Source organism: Typopeltis vanoorti, chromosome 12 (assembly GCF_054136105.1).
Source record: "Typopeltis vanoorti isolate ZY-2024b chromosome 12, IOZ_Tvanoo_1.0, whole genome shotgun sequence".
NCBI lineage: Eukaryota > Metazoa > Arthropoda > Arachnida > Uropygi > Thelyphonidae > Typopeltis > Typopeltis vanoorti.
The window spans coordinates 51,448,044-51,470,359 of record NC_143560.1 but is presented as its reverse complement, the minus strand read 5'-3'; the positions used below and the strand labels follow the sequence as shown (position 1 = coordinate 51,470,359).

The following is a 22,316-nucleotide window of genomic DNA, read 5'->3' as shown; positions in this document are numbered from 1 at the left end:
CATCCATCTTCATGGCAGCCTGATTCCCTCTTGTAGTGTTGTTTTAAAAGGTATGTTAAGTGTAAAATCTGGGATGCTGATTTTATTTAGTATTTTTCCACAGGTCCTCCCACCTGACACAGTCAGATGTTTTAGCATAATCATCGAAGCATATGTATAAAGGAATATTAAATTCTTGAGCCTTTTCAACCAAGTGCCTTTGATTAGAAATGTGATCTCTGGTTCCACATCCTGCCTGTTCTGCATAAGTTGTTGCTCAACATATTGTTTCTTTCTTTAATAATATAGAGAAGAATTTTGCTTGCATGTGAGATCAAGGCTATAGTTCTATAATTATTGCATACATTGATATTTCTTTTTTTTTTTTGTATGTGTGTGCATTGGGATAAAAATGAATTTTACCCAATCTCTTGTCTCCCAGATTTTATTACAAATTTTTCTGATGATTTCAATTCCTATGGGTCCCTAGACATGAAGAAGTTAGCTTGGAATTTGGTTGTGGCTCTGGGTTTTCCCTTTTCTTAGTTTTTTAGAGCTTTTTCAACCTGCTCTTTTAAAATGCAACATTCCTAATGGAAATCTCTGGTGTTTTATTTGTTGAATGAGACTGAATTAACTTTGTATAGATTTGAACAATAGTCTTTCCATCTATTAAGGATGTCCATTGGATCAGTAAGAATACATTTGTTGACATCAGCTATATTTGACTACTATGATTTAAATTTTCTATTCAACAGCTTTATTTTGCTAAATAGGTCTTTGGTCTGATTTTGATTTGAGTGATCTTCAATTTCTCTGCATATGTTGTGGATAGTTATCTTTAATGCAAAGTTTTTATATGCATTTGGATTACTCGCAATAGATCTGTTTATCATCTTCCATTGAAAGTCCTTTTGACTTTATTTCTCCTCTTTTCTCGACTTGTTTCAGAGTTTCATTTGATATCCAGGGTGTGTTGATACTGGATTTTTTTGGACAACATTGACTTTGCAGTTTCCAGTAGTATTAATCATCAAGGGAGTCATCATAATAATAAAACTAAATCATCAAAGGAGGAATGTGAAAAATGTGTGTGCAAGTTCAGCTATGGTATGCAAATGTGATAAAGATATGAATGTCTTTGAACATAGTTATGTTATGCATGTGGCAAAGGGGTGGAAAAGACATAATTTATTATTAAAATTTGTGTATAGACATAATTTATTATGTCTATACACAAATGCCAGGAGCATCAGAAACAAAGGGGTTAAGTTCGTTGCTTTATTGAACATGATGTGGCCTAAGATTGTTGGCATTAGTGAAACCTAGCTATCGGAATCACATATGGTAACTGGGATTGAGTGTAATGGATACACTATTTTTTGGAATGACAGAAGAGATAGGAGAGGAGGAGTGCTACTAATGATATCAGATGACTTAAGCCCAGTTAGGGTAGAAATACAAGAAAACAATGATGGTAACAATGTCCCATGTAGCAGTGAGTTTGAGGCCATCTGGTGTGAAGTGGAGGATAACAAAATGAAATATATGATAGGGTCGCTCAGTTGCAGGAGACAAAGAAATGCATCGCCAGTTTAGCCTTATGGGTACCAAACATAATTTTCCAAACATTGATTGGGTAGATGATCTCATGATAAGAAAGAAGAGGAATTTATTGAATTGTTGAGGGACAACTTTCTCAAGCAGCATGTGAAAGAAGTAACTCGAGGTCAAAGAATGTTGGATTTGCTCATAGTATCAGAAGGGGTCTCTGTTAACACGTTCATTGCCAAGCTGAAAATTGGAATTTCGTGTGGTGGCCAAATTTTTTTTACTTGATAGCAACATCCATGCGATAACGTGTGATTGGCCGCCCGGTGAAAACTCGCATCACGCGATATCGCGTGATTGGCAATGAACGTGTTAAGAATATGGCTATTTTACCACCAGTGTTGGTGACGGTGACCATGCTCTGCTTTCTTGGGAAATATCTAATTATATTTAGGTATTCACTGGAATTAAAGAAAAACAAGAAAATAATAATCACCAAAGCTGATAAAGGAAATGCCACAGTATTGCTTAACCAAAAGGATTACACAGGTAAGCTGAAAGCTCTATTGTTAGATCGGGCTACTTACCTCCCTATCGAGTTCAATCCCACCAACTCACAAATTAGAAAACTCCACAGGCTCCTTAAGAAGGTCACTAAAAAATTGGCATCTCTCATCCGCTCTACTAAAGAACACCCTTCCCCCGCCCCCTAGATCTACCTGGTGTATACCAGGTCCCTTGCAGCTGTAAGCTGTCCTACTTTGGCCAAACAGGCAGGACAGCAAATATCAGAATTTCAGAACACAAGGACTACATCCGGTAAAATGAAGTTAAAGCTATCAAGACAACTGAATCGTCTCGCCTTCCTAAAACGCTGCCGGAATAACCAGGTAATTCCTAACTGCGTCAAATTCAAGCACCGTTTCTCTTCACAAAAGACTCTTCGTATTTATAACCGTGCCAGCCAAGCCTTGCTCAGGGAACAAATCGCCACGACTCGCCGTTTCCTGAATGATGCTAACTTAGCTATCCAGGCACTCGAAGATGACCTTTCAAGCACCTTAAGCCATGAAATTTGGTCTATTTTATACGACATCTCATGCACTGCAGCAGAGAAAGAATTAAAAAAAAGTACGAGATTGACACATCAAAAAATTTGAAAATTTAAAAAAGAAATCGATCTCAAAACCACAACTTCCTACCGAAATGGTTGTCAACCTTTCGTCATTTAGTGTGAAACCTGAAGCACTCGACGCCCTTGCACGTGGCCACAACTTCGCCATTGTGCCCAGAAGAATACCTGCTAAAGATATTATGATACAAATTGAACGTGGGATACGACACCTTCCAAACCACGTCGCCAACGATATTAGACTGGATGTGGCTTGTGTTCTGAACAAAGCTAAACCATCAAAAACCAACATGCCCAGTAAGGAAATTAAATCTCTACTAGAATTAAAGAAAAACAAGAAAATAATAATCACCAAAGCTGATAAAGGGAATGCCACAGTATTGCTTAACCAAAGGAATTACACAGGTAAGCTGAAAGCTCTATTGTTAGATCGGTCTACTTACCTCCCTATCGAGTACAATCCCACCAACTCACAAATTAGAAAACTGCACAGGCTCCTTAAGAAGGTCACTTCTTGGAATGTGGAAATCACTAGCAAATTAAAACCATTTAACTCCATATCCCCCCCCCCCCCTCCCTGTATTTATGGACTCCCAAAAATACATAAGGAAAATGTGCCATTACGTCTCATAGTGGATGGCATTGATTTCCCCCACATACAAACTAGCTAAACATTTGGCCAAAGCTCTCTCGCATTATACTGGCAACACACCTTCACACATAAAAAACTTAGCCCACATCAAAGCCAGCATAGAAAACCTTACACTCAAACACACTGACATAATGGTCAGTTTTGATGTCTCCTCCTTATTCACAAATGTCCCACTCAAAGAATCCTTAGAGCTAATCCAAGCTAAATTTCCTCCCGATATCACAGCCCTATTTCAGTTCACAATGAACTCAGGCTGTTTTATTTGGCAAGGAAAATTCTACAAACAAATAGAGGGGACTGCCATGGGTTCTCCACTCTCTCTGCCCTTGGTCAACTTTTATATGGAGACTTTTGAAAAGAAAGCCTTAAACTCTGCCCCACAAAAACCAACCATTTGGCTTCGCTATGTTGATGATGATGTTTGCTATTTGGCCACATCGCTCCGATGCACTCCTCTCCTTCCTAACACACTTAACCAACCAACACCCCAGAATCAAATTCACCCTGGAAGAAGAAAAAAACAACTGCCTTCCTTTTTTTAGACACACTAGTCACCTGTCAGCTTGATGGAACCTTGGTTTTCTCAGTCTATAGAAAACCCACCCATACAGGCAGATACATTCACCAACAACCTCACCACCACCACTCCTCGCAACAATATGGAGTCATTAAGACACTACACAACAGGGCTAAACTTATCTGTTCAAATGACAATGCCCTAACTACAGAACTAAACCACATTCTCAACACTTTCTCAGCCAATGGCTACCCCCCCTCCAAAAAAATCCAAAAAATATTGAAACTAGTAAACTACAACCCCCCTCACAACAAGGATTACTCTAAATCCATCACCATACCCTATATCCGAGGCACCTCGGAAAAAATTACAAAAATCCTAAAAAAACATGACTTAACTTCTTGTTACACACCATATAAAAAATTGGCATTCCTTATCTGCTCTACTAAAGACCAATCCCCCCCCCCCCCCAGACCTACCTGGTGTATACCAGGTCCCTTGCAGCTGTAAACTGTCCTACTTTGGCCATACAGGCAGGACAGCAAATATCAGAATTTCAGAACACAAGGACTACATCCAGTTTCACCAATACAGTCACTCTGGTCTTGCGGACCATGTGCTGGATACCTGCCATTGAATACGGTGGAAGAAAGCCACGCCGTAGTAAATACAAATATGAAAGGCTTTTCATGGAATCAGCTTCAGCCCTAAGAAACAATCCAAACCTCAACAAATTTGGCTGCATGAGACTGCCTGAAATTTGGGAAACCTAAATCAGAAGACCTTCAGCCCAATCGCCCAAGAATACCAACATTGTCTGCTAGGGGGCACCATCAGGACTTTAGGAGAAATAATAGCTTCCTGCTTCTTCCTCACTTACTGTTTGTTGTGCCTGCGTGCACGTGTCTTGTTCTTAAGTTTCTTGAAAATTGCACCGTGACATTGCCGAAATATTGAAGTATATTAAAATTTATTTTAATCTATATCCTAGTTGACGTTATAATTTCCTTAAATTACTTAGTAAAAAAAAAAAAGTAATTATATTGATGTTCCCATTAGAACAGATTATATGCTGAACTACGAAGTTGGAAATTATAATGAACGTAGGAGAATACTATTTTTGGTCCCATAGTATCAGTTACTGAATGGGGGAAAATGTCAGCGATGCATGGGAATCTTTGAAAAAGTGCTTAAATTAAGTGGTATCTGAATGTATCCCTAGTGTTCAAAGAATAAATAGGTTGAGAGGGAAATGGATGTGCAACCTTATTAAGAAAAGATCCACAAGAAAAAGATGATGTGGAAATAATATCACGAGAATAAGAGTGAGAGGAGTTATGAAATATACGAAGCCCAGGCCAGAAAAGTAACAAGTATTATGTGGAAAGCTAAATCGGATGTGAAAAGAAATTGTCAATGCAATCTAAAGGCAATCCAAAAGAATTTTATTGTTATGCCATAAACAAAAGGAAGAATGAATGTTGCAGAATAACTTTACTGAAGGTACTGGTGTCAGAAGCTAATGAGATTATTCAATTAATGAGTGCTCACCTTGCTAACATATATCAACCAGGTGTTATGTAACATGGTCACGGTGCTACTGCTATATTAGATGAAGAGTTAAAGGTTCATGAAAATGAGGTTGAAGAGCTGTTGCATAATAACCTGGATAAAAATTTGTCAATAGGAACTGATGGAATATTAGTCTGTTTGCTAAAGGAATGTTTAGCTGAATTGGCTAGGCCTTTCACATGTTTGTGTTACTTGAGTCTGAGCTCATCAATGATACCACAGGAATGGAAGCAATGTATGATAGTTACATTGTACAAGGGTGGAAAAACTGATCTGCCTAACTACTGACCTATCAGTATCTCTGGTTTGGTAGTGAAGATTTTAGAGAAGTTGGTAAGAATTGCATAGAGAAATGGATACACAAAAACAAGCTATACTTTGCAAGGAGTAGCATGGGTTTACTAAAGGAAGAGTCATGTTTTAGCAATTTGCTCATATTTTATAACTATGTTACAGCCGAATTGGATAAAGGGAATGGATTCACTATGATAATATTGGTTTTTGCTAAGGCATTTGATAGGATACCACACGAAAGGCTGTTGCATAAACTGGAGAATATGGGATTGAAATGTAATCTCTTGACTTGGATCAGGGGATGGTTGACAGACAGATATCAAAAAGTGGTATAAAGTGAGTGGGAATCTGCCAGATTTAAGGTGACCAGTGGTGTACCTCAGGGTTCAGTCCTTGGGCCCATTATTTTTCACTCTATACATTAATGACATCAAGCAGAGTCTAACATCAGGTGTGCAATTGTTTGTCAATGATGGGAAGATATGCAGGGCAATCAGGGATGCTACTGATATTCAGCACTTACAAAATTATTTGAATAGGGTGGAAATTTGGATAAATAAAAATGACTGTCAATTTAATGTTGGTAAGTGCAAAGTTATGCAATTTGGTGTGATGAGATTTCCAGCAGCATATTGTATTAGCAGGGTTATGCTACAAGAAACCGAGGCAAAGGATCTTGGCATGTTTGTGGATAGGAATTTGAAGTTCAAAGACCACATAGCAAAAGTTGCAAATTCAGCTCAGAGGATAATTGTGGGGTTGAAGTGAACCTTGACATCTAAGGATAAGGAAGTCATTTTGCCTCTTTATAAGGTTTGATAAGATCACACCCGGATTATTGTATGCAGATTTGGTCTCCTGGATTCCAATGGGAAGGGTATAAAGAAGAGTTACAAAAATTATATCCAGATTATGGGATTTAGATTTTGAGGGCAGATTGTGAGTATGTGGATTACAGTGTAATATATTCGCGTGTCTTCCGTTATTTCAATCTACTTTCTTACTTAGTATTACTTCTTGCCCTCCCCCTTTTCTTCTGCAGCTAGATAGACCTTGTTTTTAAGATCTATCTGGCATGGAAATCCCTGAGCAATCGTACACAAATCAATTAAGAAATTTATTTAATTTCCGACTGCGCCACTTAATTGATTTAATTTATGTTAACAGTCAGGGCAAGAAGAAGACAAAATATAATCTTACACTTCTACACAAATATCCAAAAACGCAAGTCGTGGTTTGCTGTTATAATTTACTCCCGTAGGTTCGTTAATTATTTTCGGGATAGTGCATTGGCTTAGGAATTAGAATCAGGCAGTTGAAAAAAAACAAATTTCAAACAGAACTTCAAAGACATGATACCATAGAAAGAATGATTAAATACTAACTTAAACAAAATACACCATATATCACACTTTAACTCACTATCTGAACATCATAGATTATAACACTTTTACTAGCAAAATTACTCCATCTTACTTATCATAGAATATCCTCTATGGGACAAATATAGCTCATAAGCATGCACAATTGTTATAAGAACGTTAACACAGTTAATTCTCTTCCATTACATATTCTTCTTAATTAAGGCTAATTCAGATGTTGTATCATCCCGAGAATCAGTTAACATTAACAAAACAAGTTCTTCAAAAAAACAAGACATTCAGTTCACATATAGCCACCAGTTAACAATTAGTCTCTTTCTATTTACGATTTCTAGACACAATTGTATCACATACTGCAAAACAAAACGAGAGCTTACTTGTTAACAATTTCCCGAGAGGATAGTTCGATTCCTTAATGATACACATGGACACATCTATCAGGTCAAATCCTCGATAGTCTTCCTTCGAATTATGCACTGGGGTTCTGCCGTGGCTATCCGCAGTCTAGAGCGAGCGGGCAGCAAAAGTACATCAGGCATCGGCAATGGGAAAAACAACCATCCTTCTACTTCGGAAGGAGCCCTCTTAGGTGTTGCGCTAAAGTCCAGGAAAGATCAACCACAGGTTGAAAAAAGCCTTCAACCACCTGCTGTTATTGACCTTTTATTCAAATCACAGTTCTTTGTTCTCAATTTGGAACATTCCAGGATTAGCCACGAGCAAAGAATGAATCTACGTCATCACTGTGTTAAATTCTGAATGAAGGAATCTTGCAAAGAAATCATTCATTCAGAATCCAACGTATTAAACATACAAAAAAGAGAGAAATACCTGCACATCAGCCGTAATTAAAAATGAAGCTTCTTCACTTTATGTATAAAGTTTGCATTCTTTATTTCATGTACCATATATTTAATCCATTGTGATCATATTAAGATTTTATTTAGAGTATGTCTTAAAAGAGGGATAATCTGACTTAATTTAAGTCTCACTTAAGCTGTGTAAAAATAACTGTGAGTCACCAAATAGTTACTAAATAATAATTCTTAGAAGGTATAAAACTACACGTGTACAGCATAATGCTGGTGGCAGTTGCTTAAGCCGTACGTATATTGATGCGAATTCTGGGAATACAAGAGCATAACGGCGTCAGGAAAAAGCAAGGGATGAAAAGATATGGGTCGTGTGCAAAGGTGTCTGAGGGAAAAAGAGGGCGCTCTAAGGAGGAATATAAGGGGATGAGCACCGTATCGGAAATCTCTCTCTTTTCGTATCATTTTTCTGTTTGGTGGCTCGGAAGTTAGCAAGAGTTAGCGTAAAGGGGGGGGGGAAATGAAGCGTCTGTGCTAAGATAAGATGTCGGACAACAGGCTTTCTTGAAAATGGAGAAGGATTCCACGTAGAGCTGAAGGTAAAAATCTCGAGTCCTAGCAAAATCAAGCCGTCGCTGAGAAGTTCCATCGAGTTGTTCCTGAATTGAAACGTAAAGATTTAAGTCCGTTTTTGGCAGAAATAATGAAGATAGCATAACCCCTACGTTGCCGTATGGACAGCCAATAGACAAGAAGTAACCAGACATACATGTGGTGCTGAAAGACGCAGAAAAGGTTCGGTAAGGTGAAATTACTCTATTTTTGTGTATAAAATTCATTAGAAGAGAGAAGATTGTTTGCGAATGTGAAATTAAGAACAGTATTCTAAAGAACTATGTGGACAGTCTCTAATTAGAAAGTTAACCTCCTTTGAGAGAGTAAGAAGAATTGTTTGGAAAAGATCTTTAGTAATTATATGTGATAGGATTAACTTAATGAGATCAGAATTGTGGATTTTAGTAACTGAGTAACATTAGAATGTTTGTTTATATTATCTTATAAATAGCATTACAGAAAGGAATTTTAGTTTAACTTCATATCATTTGCTATGTATCTCAATTTTCAATTACTGTGTTTTACGATGTTTCTTAACCTTTGATTTAATTTAGAGCATGTTAACCTCTTAACTCGAGTATTTTCTTTTAGTATTGAGTCAAATTAAGTGTATGAATTTTTTGTGTATTCTGTTTAGATATTCCAATAAACATATCATATTTACCTAAACCTGAGCCATTCCTGATTACGATTCCAAACTACCACTTATAAAAATAGAACCTATTTTGGCAGGAAGGAATTAGGAAGTGTATATAATTATAGATTTAGGTCACGACTGCAATAATCTGAATCTATACAGCAGTGTTAAAGTAAGATATTGTGTAAGAAAGCCTCAGAATCTAGTATTGTCTCCCTGAGTAAGGATATTTTCTACTATAGGATACTGGCTGGTGCAGCATAATAAAAATTTGCCAGTATCCAAAGAGGAAACAGTCCTAGACATAAATAGATGTAAGCATATTAGGCCCGATATCTGAAGAAGAAGAATAGCGATAGAAAGATAGAAAAGGAAGATATAAAGCAGTATAATATAGAGAAAGCAACGACATAACAATATATCAGCTAGTAGGACTTTAATTGAATAAGGTTTTGAATAAGAAAAGATTTAATAAATTAACAAACCTATTAAGTATAAGTAACATAAATCATATAAATAAAAATATTTAACAGCTGGCAGTTTGACCTTACAATCTTTGTGGCGCTCGTGCTAATCCGGCTTATGTCTTTTTAAGCTGTTAGTAACATTTCTATAGTACAGGTGCACTTTTAACAGCATATACATCTTTACAATTCTTTTATTATTGCAACTACATAGTACATTCTTATATTTTATTATTCTAGACAAAACATTTAATTGTAAAATAATTAGCGATTAATTCGTTAAACAAAACTTATTTCTCGCGATATTTTACAACAGACTGGTTAACAGCAAAAAGAGGAGTGATATGATAATGGTCTATAAACTTTTGAATGGGTGTTATAGGATATCATCGATGAAATTTTTTGTTATATGGAAGGTGGAGAGGGAACACGGGGGGGGGGGGGGATCCATGCAAGTTAAGTTTGTTCACAGTCAGGAAAGGGGTTAACTAATCCCTGAGACTACTTGGAGCTCTCAGATAATAATTATTATTTTGATTTTATCCCAAAGTTCTTCTGCTGTCATTTCATCAGTGTAATTCCCTAGTTCTAGAAATTTATTTTCCACTTTATTGCTATATGTCTCATTAATTCCTGTTAAGTCTAATCTGGGTCAATATGTTAGTTTGTTTTCAAACTTATTTTTATATCAACTATGGGGGGTTGGTGATCAGAGCCACAATCAGCTCCAGGGAATGCTTTAACATTTTGCATTGTAGATCTCCATCTTTTGTTACTATGAATGTAATCAAGTTGGTTCCTTGTTTTGTCTCCAGGTGTATAATCTTTGTGTTGCCTCAAAGAAGGTGTTAGTAACCATAAGTTCTCTTTCTATACAAAAGTTGATCAGTCTTTCACCTCTTTTATTTTGGGTGCCCAGTCTGTGGGATCCCAGGACTGCCTTGTTGCAGTCTTCCAACTCTTTTCCAACTTTTGCATTGAAATCACTCCTAATGATCAAAATGTGTCTTTCTGATTTTGCATCTATTGCTAAATTTAGATCTCTGTAGAAGAGGTCAATGGTCTCTTTGTTTGCATCACTTGTAGGGGCGTAAATTTGTAGAGTGTGATTTGTATTGGATTACAGTCAATCCTTAAGGAAATTATCCTATTGTTGATAGGATAATTTTCTTAGGGATTGTAGCTTAACACTGATTTGCACCTTTTTTGACCAGATTATTGCTACTCCATTTCTACTTATAGAATCATGTCTAGCAAAATAAATGGTATTGCCTAGCTGTGATGTAAACTGTTCCTTATTTTTTCAATGTGTTTCTGAAATTCCTAGTATATCGATGTTTAGACTTTTCATTTCATTTTGCATTATGTCCGGTTTGTATGTAGTAATCCTTGTACATCCCAACTACCAATATGTGTCATTTTCCTTAATTGGTGCGTTTTGGTCATAGTTGGATTGTGGCTGAGAAAGGTATCAGTTTTTTGAACGTTATAGGTTTTCTCAGCAGGTGTCGAGATTGGGAGTGTGTTTATTCCTTTCCCCTCTGTGCCTGGAGGTACTACCTTGGTTTGCCAGGCTGGTAGCTGCCCCACTCTTATCATCATTCTTCATTGTGGCTATGGTTGTAATGGGAGGATAGTAGATAGGTTTTTTTCTCTTGCCTTCTCTACCACAGAGCTATTGCCAATAATGCTGATTCAGCCATGCCAAATAGCTGTCTGGACATGAGCCCTTTGGATATTGCATATCTTCAGTCTCATGCCAGTACTGGAATGTGATGCTGTCCACTTTCAGGGTATCTCACTTAGTCTAGCTTCTACCCAAACGAGTCCTGACCAGTTTGGTTGATCCTGCCAGTTGCTAAGCAACTACTGGTATAGCTCTCTGTGTTGTCAGAGCATGCAAGTCCCCTCACCACGTCAAGGTGGAGATACCTTTGAGGGAGATACCAATGATGTTCATTACCTATCAGCTAATTCCAGTGATCTTATGTAGGTCATAGGCCCTGGGAACATAGGTCATTCATTGACTCTTTTGCACTCTTTGTTCCTTACCATTTGCCAAAGACTTATGAAACAGACACACCCTAGTGGGGGATCCCTTAAAGCCTTTTTTTTTCTCCAATTTTATTTACAGTGTTTTTAAATTATGTGTTATCTGCTAATATAAGTTAAGATTTAAGATTCTGTGGGTAGTTTTCGGTATTGAGACCACATATTAATATAAAGAGTTTATTAAAAATAAACAATTAAAAAACCCAACAAGTTTCGTGCGTCATGAGACTTACATCATCAGGGGTAATGGTACATAAAAGTTTTAAACAACAAAAGATTATTGACAATTGATTACACATATTAGATGTTTTTAATAACTTCACAACTGTTAAATAATCGAGAAACCAGAATACAAATGATATATTCATTACTGTATGCGTGCTGGAACATTTCTTATTGTCATGTGTGCTATATCCTAGGTCTGTGGTAGTTACATTTTTGATGAAGCCAGACCACACTTGATGTAAAATCAAGCCTTGATTTTTATTGTACTGTGTGGGGATCCTAAGCATTTGTGCGGCTTCTTTAAATTTTCTTGTGAAACAGTTATTATCAATATATGACATGTTTGTCTGTTGCCAGAGTTTTTCATGGCCAGTAGTGGTTGTGTGGAATGCTAAACCTGATTTGTACTCTCTTTTTTTTTTTCGAAGTCTTTTTTTTTTTATGTTCAGACATGCAGATCTCTCCTGACCTTCCCGTCTGGCCTGCATAACAAATGCCACAAGAGCAATGAATCTTGTAGACGCCTGGTTTTTTTCATGGGGGAATGTGGCAGTTTTGGTGGATGTAGGAATCTTGATATTTTTCGTAAAGGTAGAAACTGCATTTTTATGTTGTACTTGCGGAGCATCATAGCCACTCTGTCGGTGACATTTTTGATGTACGGCAGCGTGATTGCATCCTTGAAATCTTGTTTAAGTAAGGGAGTTGCAGGAGCTGTATTAAGAATTTTTTTGATTATCTTAGGTTCGAAACCATTAAGTGTGAGGTTCTGTGCCAGGTAGTGTGGATGGTGGCTTGAAGCGGCATTTAAAAATCTTCCCATTGTGGTGGGTTTTTTATATATGGAGAAGGATAACCTTTTTTCCCCTCTTCGTTTACTTCAACAAGGATATAATTTTTTGTGCTGTTCTAGTTCAATAGTGAATTTTATATTGGGATGCAAGTTGTTTATATAACTTTTAAAAGTAATCAGCTCATTTACTGTTCCCAGCCAAATAACAAAAAATATCATCGACATAATGTAGCCAAACTTTTGGTCGTTTTTGATAGGTTTTTAATGCATTTGTTTCGAAATTTTCCATAAATAGGTTGGCTAGAGCTGGAGAAAGGGGGGGAACCCATGGCAAGTTCTTTTTGTTGCCAGTATTTCTCTTGAAAAAAATGAAAAAAGTGTTTTCTATGCAGTGTTTGAAAAGTCCTACAGTGTCCAGTGGGAAAAGGTTTCCAAGTAGATCCACTGTGTCATTTCTGGGTACACTATATTGAAACTTGCTAAGATGCCTGAAGGTTCTATGTTTATACCGTTTACCTTCTCAATGAAATGCAAACTATTCTTTATAAATGATTGTTTTTCCTATGTGTGGTGTTATCATGTTTGTCAGATATTTCCCTAAGTTTGAGGTTGGAGAATCTCTCCCATCTACAATTAGCTGTAAAGGAATATCTTTTTTATGAATTTTTGGTGCTCCATAAATTCTTGGGACCAAAAATTTATCATCAAAACATCCATTGGTCCCAAGAATTAAAACACCGATTAAAAGAAATGAAGAATTACACTACCTGGCACAGAACCTCGCACTTAATGGTTTTGAAGTTAAGAAAATAAACAAATTTTTAATACAACTCTTGCAACTCCCTTAATTAAACAAGATTTCAAGAATTTTTGATATGCGCTGCCGTATATCAATAATGTCACGGACAAAGTGGCTATGATGCTCCATGAGTACAACATAAAAGTGGCATTTCTACCTTTACAAAAAATATCAAGATTCCTACATCCACCAAAACTGCCACATAACCCTATGAAAAAACTCGTCTATGAGATTCAATATTCTTGTGGCATTTGTTATGTAGGACGGAAAGGTTGGGAGAGATCCGCATGTCTGAACATAAAAAAAGACATAGAATAAAGAAAGGAGCACAAATCGGAGTTAGCATTCCACACAGCCACTACTGGTCATCATGTACTCTGGCAACAGACAAACATGTCATATATTGATAATAATTGTTTCATAAGAAAATTTAAAGAAGCTGCACAAATGCTTAGGATCCCTACACAGTGCAATTAAAATCAAGGCGCATGAAAACTTGTCGGGTTTTTTAATTGTTTATTTTTAATAAACTCTTTATATTAATATTGTGGTCTCAATACAGAAAACTACCTACGGGGGGGGGGTTGGTATACAGTCCTTAGGGAGGCAGTTGAATGTATGAATGAATATAATATGCCCGAGCAAATAAGGACAACAAATCAGAGTGGGATAGTTAATATAAGGCATCAAGGTAGGGTTGGGGCTAATGGGGGACTTAAATTCATGTACACTAATGCTAGGAGTATTAGGAACAAGAAGGAAGAGTTTTTGGCCATGGTTGGCACTTCCAGACCACAGGTTATTGGTATTAGTGAATCATGGCTGACTGTAGATGATATAGCTAGTGGGATTGAATGTGATGGGTATAGTGTGTTCAGGAATGACAGGGAGAATAAAATGGGGGGAGGAGTATTGTTGATGATAGCTTGATGAGCTACAGCCAAGGAGAATAGAAGTTGAATTGCAGGATAGAGAAAAGAGCACATTTGAGGCCATTTGGTGTGAGATTGTGGCTAGCAGAACTAAATATACAATTGGGTGCTGCTATAGACCAGGTGATGGAAAAGATGGTGGTGGTGACAGTATGCACAAGCAAATAGAAGAAATGAGTGGAAGGAGGGTAATTATTATGGGAGATTTCAACTATGGTCGCATTGATTGGAGTGAGGAGAGAACACACGGTAGGAAGGAATTGGATTTTATGCGGTTATTAAGGGATAACTATCTGTGACAGCATGTAATGGAAAATATTAGGGGTCAGAGAGTGCTTGACCTAGTAATTACATCTGAGGATTTGGCTGTAACAAATATGACCACATTGCCACCAATTGGTGAGAGTGATCATAGGGTCTTGCCTGGGGAGGTGGCTAAAGGTGTGGAATTTTCAATTAAGACAGGGTACATGTGGAATTATCGGGCTGGTAAGTATGACAAGCTTAGGAGTTTGATTGGTTCAGTGCCATGGCATGTACAACTGCAAGGATTAAAAGTTGATAGTGCATGGGAGGCAGTTAAGAAGTGTTTGCATGAAGCAATGGCTGACTGTATACCTAGAGTCCGAATAATATCAAGTAGGGGTTAAATGGATGAATAACACCATTAAACTTGAGCTGCAAAAAAAGAAACAACTATGGAGGGAATTTAAGGAGAAAGGTGACCAGCAAGCACACGAACGGTATAAAGCGCAGGCCAGAAGGGTTACGAGTGTGGTAAGAAAAGCAAAAAAGGATTACGAAAGAACATTGGCCATGCAGGCGAAAGAGAATCCTAAACAGTTTTTTAGATGTGTAGCAAGTAAAAGGAAAAATGTATGTGGTAGAATGATTTTAAAGAATGCCGATGGTAGGGAGGTAACTGAATCAGTTGATATAGTTGAGTTACTGAGTGAGCACTTTGCAAGTATATATCATCCAGGTGGTGACATTGCAGAAACGAATAAACCAGTAGATTATACGGGAATTGTGGTAAATGAAGTGGAGGTTAGCAGTCTATTGCATAACCTCAATGTCAGTACATCCGTGGGATTGGATGGTATACCAGCTTGTGTCGTATGAGAAGCAGCTAAAGAATTGTCAGTACCCTTGACCATTTTGTTTAATTTGAGTCTCGGGTCTGGGTTAGTCCCGAGGGGGGTGGAAAGAGGAGGAAAATAGTTCCACTGCATAAAGGTGGTTCCAAGACTGTTGTTGTAAATTACCGACCGATTAACATATCAGGAATCATTGTCAAGGTCTTAGAGAAATTAGTCAAAAAAGAATACAGGATTGGATAGATGAAAATGGGATATTGTATGGGGGACAACATGGTTTTGTGAAGGGTAACTTGCTCACGTTTTATAACACAGTGACGGCTGAACTGGATAAGGGTTATGGGTTTACAGTGATACTACTGGACCTGGCCAAGGCCTTTGACAGGATACCACATGGAACCCTTATCAGTAAACTGGAGCAGATGGGGATAGATATAGGGTTGGCGAGATGGATAGGAGGGTGGTTGAAGGAGAGATACCAGAGAGTGGTTTATGCAGGAGTGGAGTCTAAAAGATGGCTTGTGACTAGTGGTGTGCCGCAGGGCTCTGTTCTTGGACCACTGCTTTTCAATTTGTTCATCAATGATATAGGAAAGGATTTGAGAGGAAGTGTTCACTTGTTTGCTGATGATGCGAAGTTGGGTAGAGCAATTGTGAGTGCACAGGATGTCAAAATTTTACAGGATGATTTGGATAGTTTGGAGGACTGGGCTAGGAAAAATGGATGTCAATTTAATGTGGCAAAGTGTAAGGTTATGCACTTTGGGGGTGAAAAGAATAGCAGCAGTATATCGCATTGGTGGAACCGTACTCCAGGCGATTGATGAGGCCAGGGATTTGGGAGTGTTGGTGGATAGGGAATTGAAGTTTAGGGGGCACATTGCAAAAGTGACTAAATCAACTCATCAAATTACTTGGCTTCTGAAAAATACTTTAACATGCAGAGACAAACAAGTTGTTGTTCCTCTGTATTGAGCCTTGATAAGACCCCATCTGGACTACTGTGTCCAGTTATGAGCACCAGGGTTTCTTCGTGATGGGGAGGAAGTGGAGAGGATCCAGAGATGAGTGACCAAGATGATAGAAGGTCTGTGGAATGAACCTTATGAGAATAGGTTGAAGATTTGTGGGTTGCAGAGATTGGGTGATATGATTGAGACATTCAAATTACCGAAGGGTTTCTATAAGATTGATCCAGAAGATATTTTTGAAAATATGACTGGTGGTGGGAGGACTAGGGGCCATGCATGGAAGCTGGGCAAGAGCATGGTTGACAAGGGAGTTAGAGCTAGGTTTTTTACTTGGAGAGTGGTGAATGAGTGGGTGCTACAACCGTGAATGAGTTCAAGGCAAGGTATGATAGATACTGTGTGAATATCGAATAATTGTTCTTGACATGATGTTAGGGCCTCCCTTGATGAGTCTGTTGACTCCTTGAAGTTGCCTGGAACAATAATAATAATAACTGCTTAACCAGAAAAACCTACATATACATAAGATTTAAGATGTTATGGTTCAGTTTGGTCCCTTCATTTTATTCTCATTTAAACTTGACCTATAAAAAAATACTGAGACCAGTTGTATATTTAGTTTTAAAATATGCAGTCATATTTTCTTATTCAAATAAGCAGTCCTCTATGGCAGTTTCTAGGTTTAAATATGATGGCATAAAGGAATTGTATCCTAAAGGTATATGCAAATTAATTCTAGTTAAATTATTCTGTATTTAGACTAACTTAGGGATTTAGTATCAAAGGGTAGCTCTGTAATTTCAAGCTTTCTGTTTAAATTTTCTATTATGTATTCTCATTTATTTTATCTATTATACTTTATTTCGATTTACAAAATTTATCTTTTTTGTTTTGGTTTTCCTTTTTTTGGGTTTTAGTATTTTGCATTATAGTCTTCTTGTTCTCTTATCTTTGTGTCATTATTCCACTCCCTTAACAGTTCTCATATTTTGCTGCTCAGTTATATATTAACATGTAGTTGTTCATTTGGTTTATTTATTTTCTTAACTATTTTTCTTTATCTCTGATAGTGTGCATATTTTATCATCATAAATGTCTTGATATATACCCTCAAGGAATGTTCAGGTTACTCTGACAGCACTACATGATTAAGTTTATATTATTATTATTAATCTCATGGTAACAATTTTCCTTCAAATTAGTCTGTTACTTGTGAGCACTTCAACATTATCATATCTAATATTTCATGCATCTAAGGCACTTCTGACTGAATCAATCCACCTAAACGTTGGTCTTCCTCTGGATCTCTTTCCTGCTATCTTGGTATAAAACACCTGTTTTGGTAACCTTCCCTCTCCCATTCTTCTTAAATAGCCATATCACCTTAGATTAGCTCTGCTGAACACATTCTTGAATGCTAACAATGTTAAGTTCCTTCCTAATGTCTTAATGTCTTCATTTTAATATGATTTTGCCATTGATGCCATCTGTTCACTCCTCTAATCTTTCTCAGAAATCTGTCGTCTCTAATCTCTATTTCTAACCCAATTCTCAGATCCATAACTTAAAACTAGTTAGAACACTGTCTTGTATACTACTAGTTTGGTGTTTTGGCCAGTTTCTCTCCTATTCTATATAAATGTATTCAGCTGACTACCTGCCATACTAGCTTTGCTTATTTGCTTAATTGCGCCTCCCATAGCGCAATTGGAAGAATGATGGTACGTTGCGCCCTTCGATTAGAAAAGGCCTAAGTTCGATTCTCGTCATGATGGGAGGAATCTTTTTATGGACAATTTTCAATTGAAGGTGAGTTAGCCGATCTCATACGGAGGTAGCAGGGTTTTTCTCCTGGAAACTCGGGTTTTTCATCCCGTATACAGACAAATCGGCCCTTTAGAACAGCGCTTCCCAAACTGTGGGCTGCGGCCCCCTTGGGGGCCGTAGGTTTTGTTGAGGGGGGCCGTGAAATAATGAAAACAAATTTAAAATGTTTGAAGACTAAGTAATTTTTTTTATTTTAAAAGAAACGTATTTGACTTTTATTATTTATTTCTTTTTTGTTATTTTTTATATTTTAATATCAAGAACTGTTGATATTGACTTTATATGCATATCAAAACTCGTTTTATATTATCACTATCACCCGAACTAGTTTTCTGTTACCAATAAAAGTTTCGCATATACTTCACACATGAAAAAAAGCTTAAACAAGTTCATGTGGGAAGATAGTAACTCGCTTGCAGTGGTAAACAACATGCCCTCCCTTAAAAGCCACTATACTGTGGAGGCAATAAAAACAAGTACTTTTATTATGCCAGTGAATAAGGTATGAGCAGTCTGTGTAATATATTTCTCAACAAATAGTGCAATTAGAGACAACTTGGATAAAAACACACTAATCACATGTCCCCCTCATACAGAAACTATGCTATATAGACTGAAACAAAACCATATGTTGCATGGGCAAACACAGTATCTAACTAAAAACTATTGTTATTAATTCAATGTGTGTGAGTTCGATTTCCCAAGGCAGCAATAAAATTCAACCGAACATGTTAAAATTCGTAAAAGTGTTAAAACTAAGTAATATATATATACACATAATGAATGTTATGGCAGTTTCACATATGGAATTCGGTTGAAGAGAGTTAGCATTTCAACTCAAATTGTCAGCTATGCTTTTATCTTTCGGTTGTGCGATCTTTTGTTAATACCGCACCAATCATATGCACGTTTTAATAACCTGCCTTTGCTGTCTGTTTCGCGTTAGGATGAATTACCTTAAAGGGAGAAAAGTCACAAAAGAGAAAAATGTTCCTGGTCCGGGGATTCCCTTATTCAGGTAATATTCACTAATTTCATGTTATCAGTCTGTGGTGTGCCAGTATCGGTAAGTGGTGATATTATTTGATATATTCTATGTTAAAAAATTTCATCCTGAGATGGATAAGTGGCTGATAAAAAAAAAAAAAAAAAAAAAAAAAAAAAAAAAAAAAAAAAAAAAAAAAATCCCGCGAACAATCAGAAGAAGCAGAAACATACTCAAAAAAAAAAAAAAAGGATAGTATTTCATATTTTACCAGAACAGCCCGCATCGTCTTCAGAACCAAACGGTAAGAGGCAAAAAATGTAATATAAGCATTTGATTTTTGCAATATTCGCTGTGTATGTTTTGTATTGCATATAAATACAATAAATATTATAATAATATATCTATTACGATTTTGTCATCCAGAAGTTTGGGAAGCACTGCTTTAGAACACACGCAATTTACAGACAAAAATACTAGCTGTGGTGGTGGCTGTGGGCAGTAGATGGTGTTGATGTAGGTGATTGGTAGTAGCAGTTCGGTGTTAGTAGTGGAGATGGAGAGTTGTACAGTAGGTGTCCTCCCGCGATGAGTCTTCGGACTCCTTGGAGGTGTCACGAATAACAATAATAATAATAATAATTCTATTGTCTATTTCCAGATTTAGCTTACTATCTTCACTAAAATCTGTGCCTAAATAGCTGAAATGTTGTATAGGATCTCCATTCAGAATGCATCTGAAGTTTTCTGTTCCAGCCTGTTTTCATAGTTTTGGTCTTGACGATTTTCATGCCAAATTTGTTACAGCTATTATTTGATTTAGTTAGAGAATCCTGGAGACTTGCACTGGATGTGTTTAGAAGTACATCATCATCTGCATAAAGCAAAGAACTCAGTTTGATATGTCCAATTCTAATATCAGGTTTAAGGCCACTTTCTTTCATAATGTGATCCATATAGATGATGAATAAGAGTGAAGATAATGTGCATCCTTTTGTTACCCCTTGTGTTACATCAAACTATCTTCCTGTATTTCCTTCTATTCTAATTGCTGACTGACAACTTAAATATAGATTGTGTATTACTCTGTGTAATGTTCCATTTACCCCATATAATTGTAATGTTCTGAGAAGCTTTTCTTTGGGCATCTTGTTGTATGCTTTTTAACAAAATCTTAACAAAACTTAACTACTGATCCTGGTCACATTCTCATGATTTCTCATCTATATGTCATAAAGTGAAAATCTGATCTTAGCAACCTCTATTTGACCATTAAAATGGTTTCATTTTAATGAAACTCAATGTTATAGTTTTGAAGTTTGTCAGTTAATTATTCTTTGTTTCCTGTTAGCAATCTTCCATTTTAGTTATCATTAATTATTTACCCTTTCATCCTTTCCTTATCCATTCCTGATTCAGTTTCAATGTAGTATTTCAGTTTCAAACTTTGGTTCTTTGAGCAGTTTGATTTAATGCTTTTTGGAGAATTGCTAATCCAGATGTCTCCTGTGTATTGATGTAGCCTTCATGCTTAAGATAGTCCTAAGAATATATACTTCCAGCATGCCTAAATTACATCCCCTATTCACTTCCTCGCTATGATGAGGTATGGGCAGGATTGGAATATTCATTGAAATATGAACATTTCATATTCATATTTCAATGAAGCAAGGAGGAATGATTCATTGCTGAGTGGATAGAACCTCTTTTGCTCAGTTGTATTAATGTTATCCTTCAGTTGGAAAAGACCTCAGTTGAAATCCTGTCATAAACTAGAACCTTAAGTTATTTTCAGTTGAAGACAGGGCTGTACTTACATTTTTCCTCAAGGTAGGCAGGGCCTGAGGCGCTAGAGTGCTCCCCCCTCCCTTACAGAATGAATAAAGACAAATAAAAACAATCGATATATACAAAAAATTTTATTACATTGATATTGAATAAATGTTACTCAGCATACAACAATGGCCTCTGATAATTTTATTTCTACTTCTCTCATTATATTCTCTTACTGCCAGTTTAACTACCTAAACTTCCCCATCAGCATCATGTCATCTGACTTGATGTAGGTAATCACATGAAATCCAGAAATCATCTGTTGTCAAGGAACAGAAATTAAAACAAAATTTATAATTAAGTATTAATTATTATAATTAAATTGCATTGTGTGGCTTCATTAATAACCAAAAAATAGCATTTCTTGGTTATTCCCTCTTCTCCAGCCCTCTCTCCCCATGCACATACTGAAATTACTCATATCACAAATATTGCTGATTCCTCTAATAATCATAACACTTACAAAGTTTTGTGTGTGTGTGTGTGTGAGAGAGTGATGCTGTCTTTATTTTTCATGAAGAGCTAAATGTCTTATTTTTCATGAAGAGCTAAATGTCTTCTTTCTGTTGTTTATACCAGAAGCAGCCTGTGGCTCTCTTTGAGAAATTTTTGCAGCTCTTCAGAGATTCCAATTTTTTTCATTAAAAAAAAAATGTATGTAATTGATTGATTTCAGGTATGGCTCTAGAAATATTCGAGATGTATCAAGCATAGATCAGTGACAGACCTGATCTACATCAGTATTCTAGATTGATATAATCTGGAGAGGAACAAAACATTTTTAACCACGTAATATACTGATTCTTCAAAAAGTCATGAACATTCTTTCGTTATGTAGATAATAGTTTGTTATCCGCATAACATCATATGCTTTGTGTGATTGCAGTATTTGAGATTAGTTACTTTGTGCAACTTTATTATTTTTGCAATTGTTGTACATATATCATAAATTGATAAATTTTCATTTGTTTAAAATATACTACTTACATTTTAGTTGTCACCATATACACCAGAAACTCCAGAAAGTAGCTGTAGTGGCAATTTGTCAGTTCCAGTACAAGATCCACTTGTGCCCAATAGTACACAATTTCAGGTATTATATTTTTGCTTACAAATCATTGTGTATTTATTATTGTAATTTGTAGTTTATATTCATGTGGAATATTTATATTTTTTAAAATAATTCCCATCCACA

The 22,316-nt window shown here is 36.5% G+C and overlaps 1 protein-coding gene across 1 annotated transcript in view; it reads left to right on the top strand.

The window, feature by feature from the left end:
- The window catches only part of LOC150100786 (uncharacterized), a 164,205-nt gene that overhangs the window by 60,510 nt on the left and 81,379 nt on the right, over positions 1 to 22,316 (top strand). Inside the window, exon 4 of the mRNA XM_090401833.1 lies at positions 22,116 to 22,214. Within this exon, the coding sequence (XP_090257959.1) occupies positions 22,116 to 22,214 (99 nt within the window). The remainder of the gene's footprint in view (positions 1 to 22,115; positions 22,215 to 22,316) is intronic.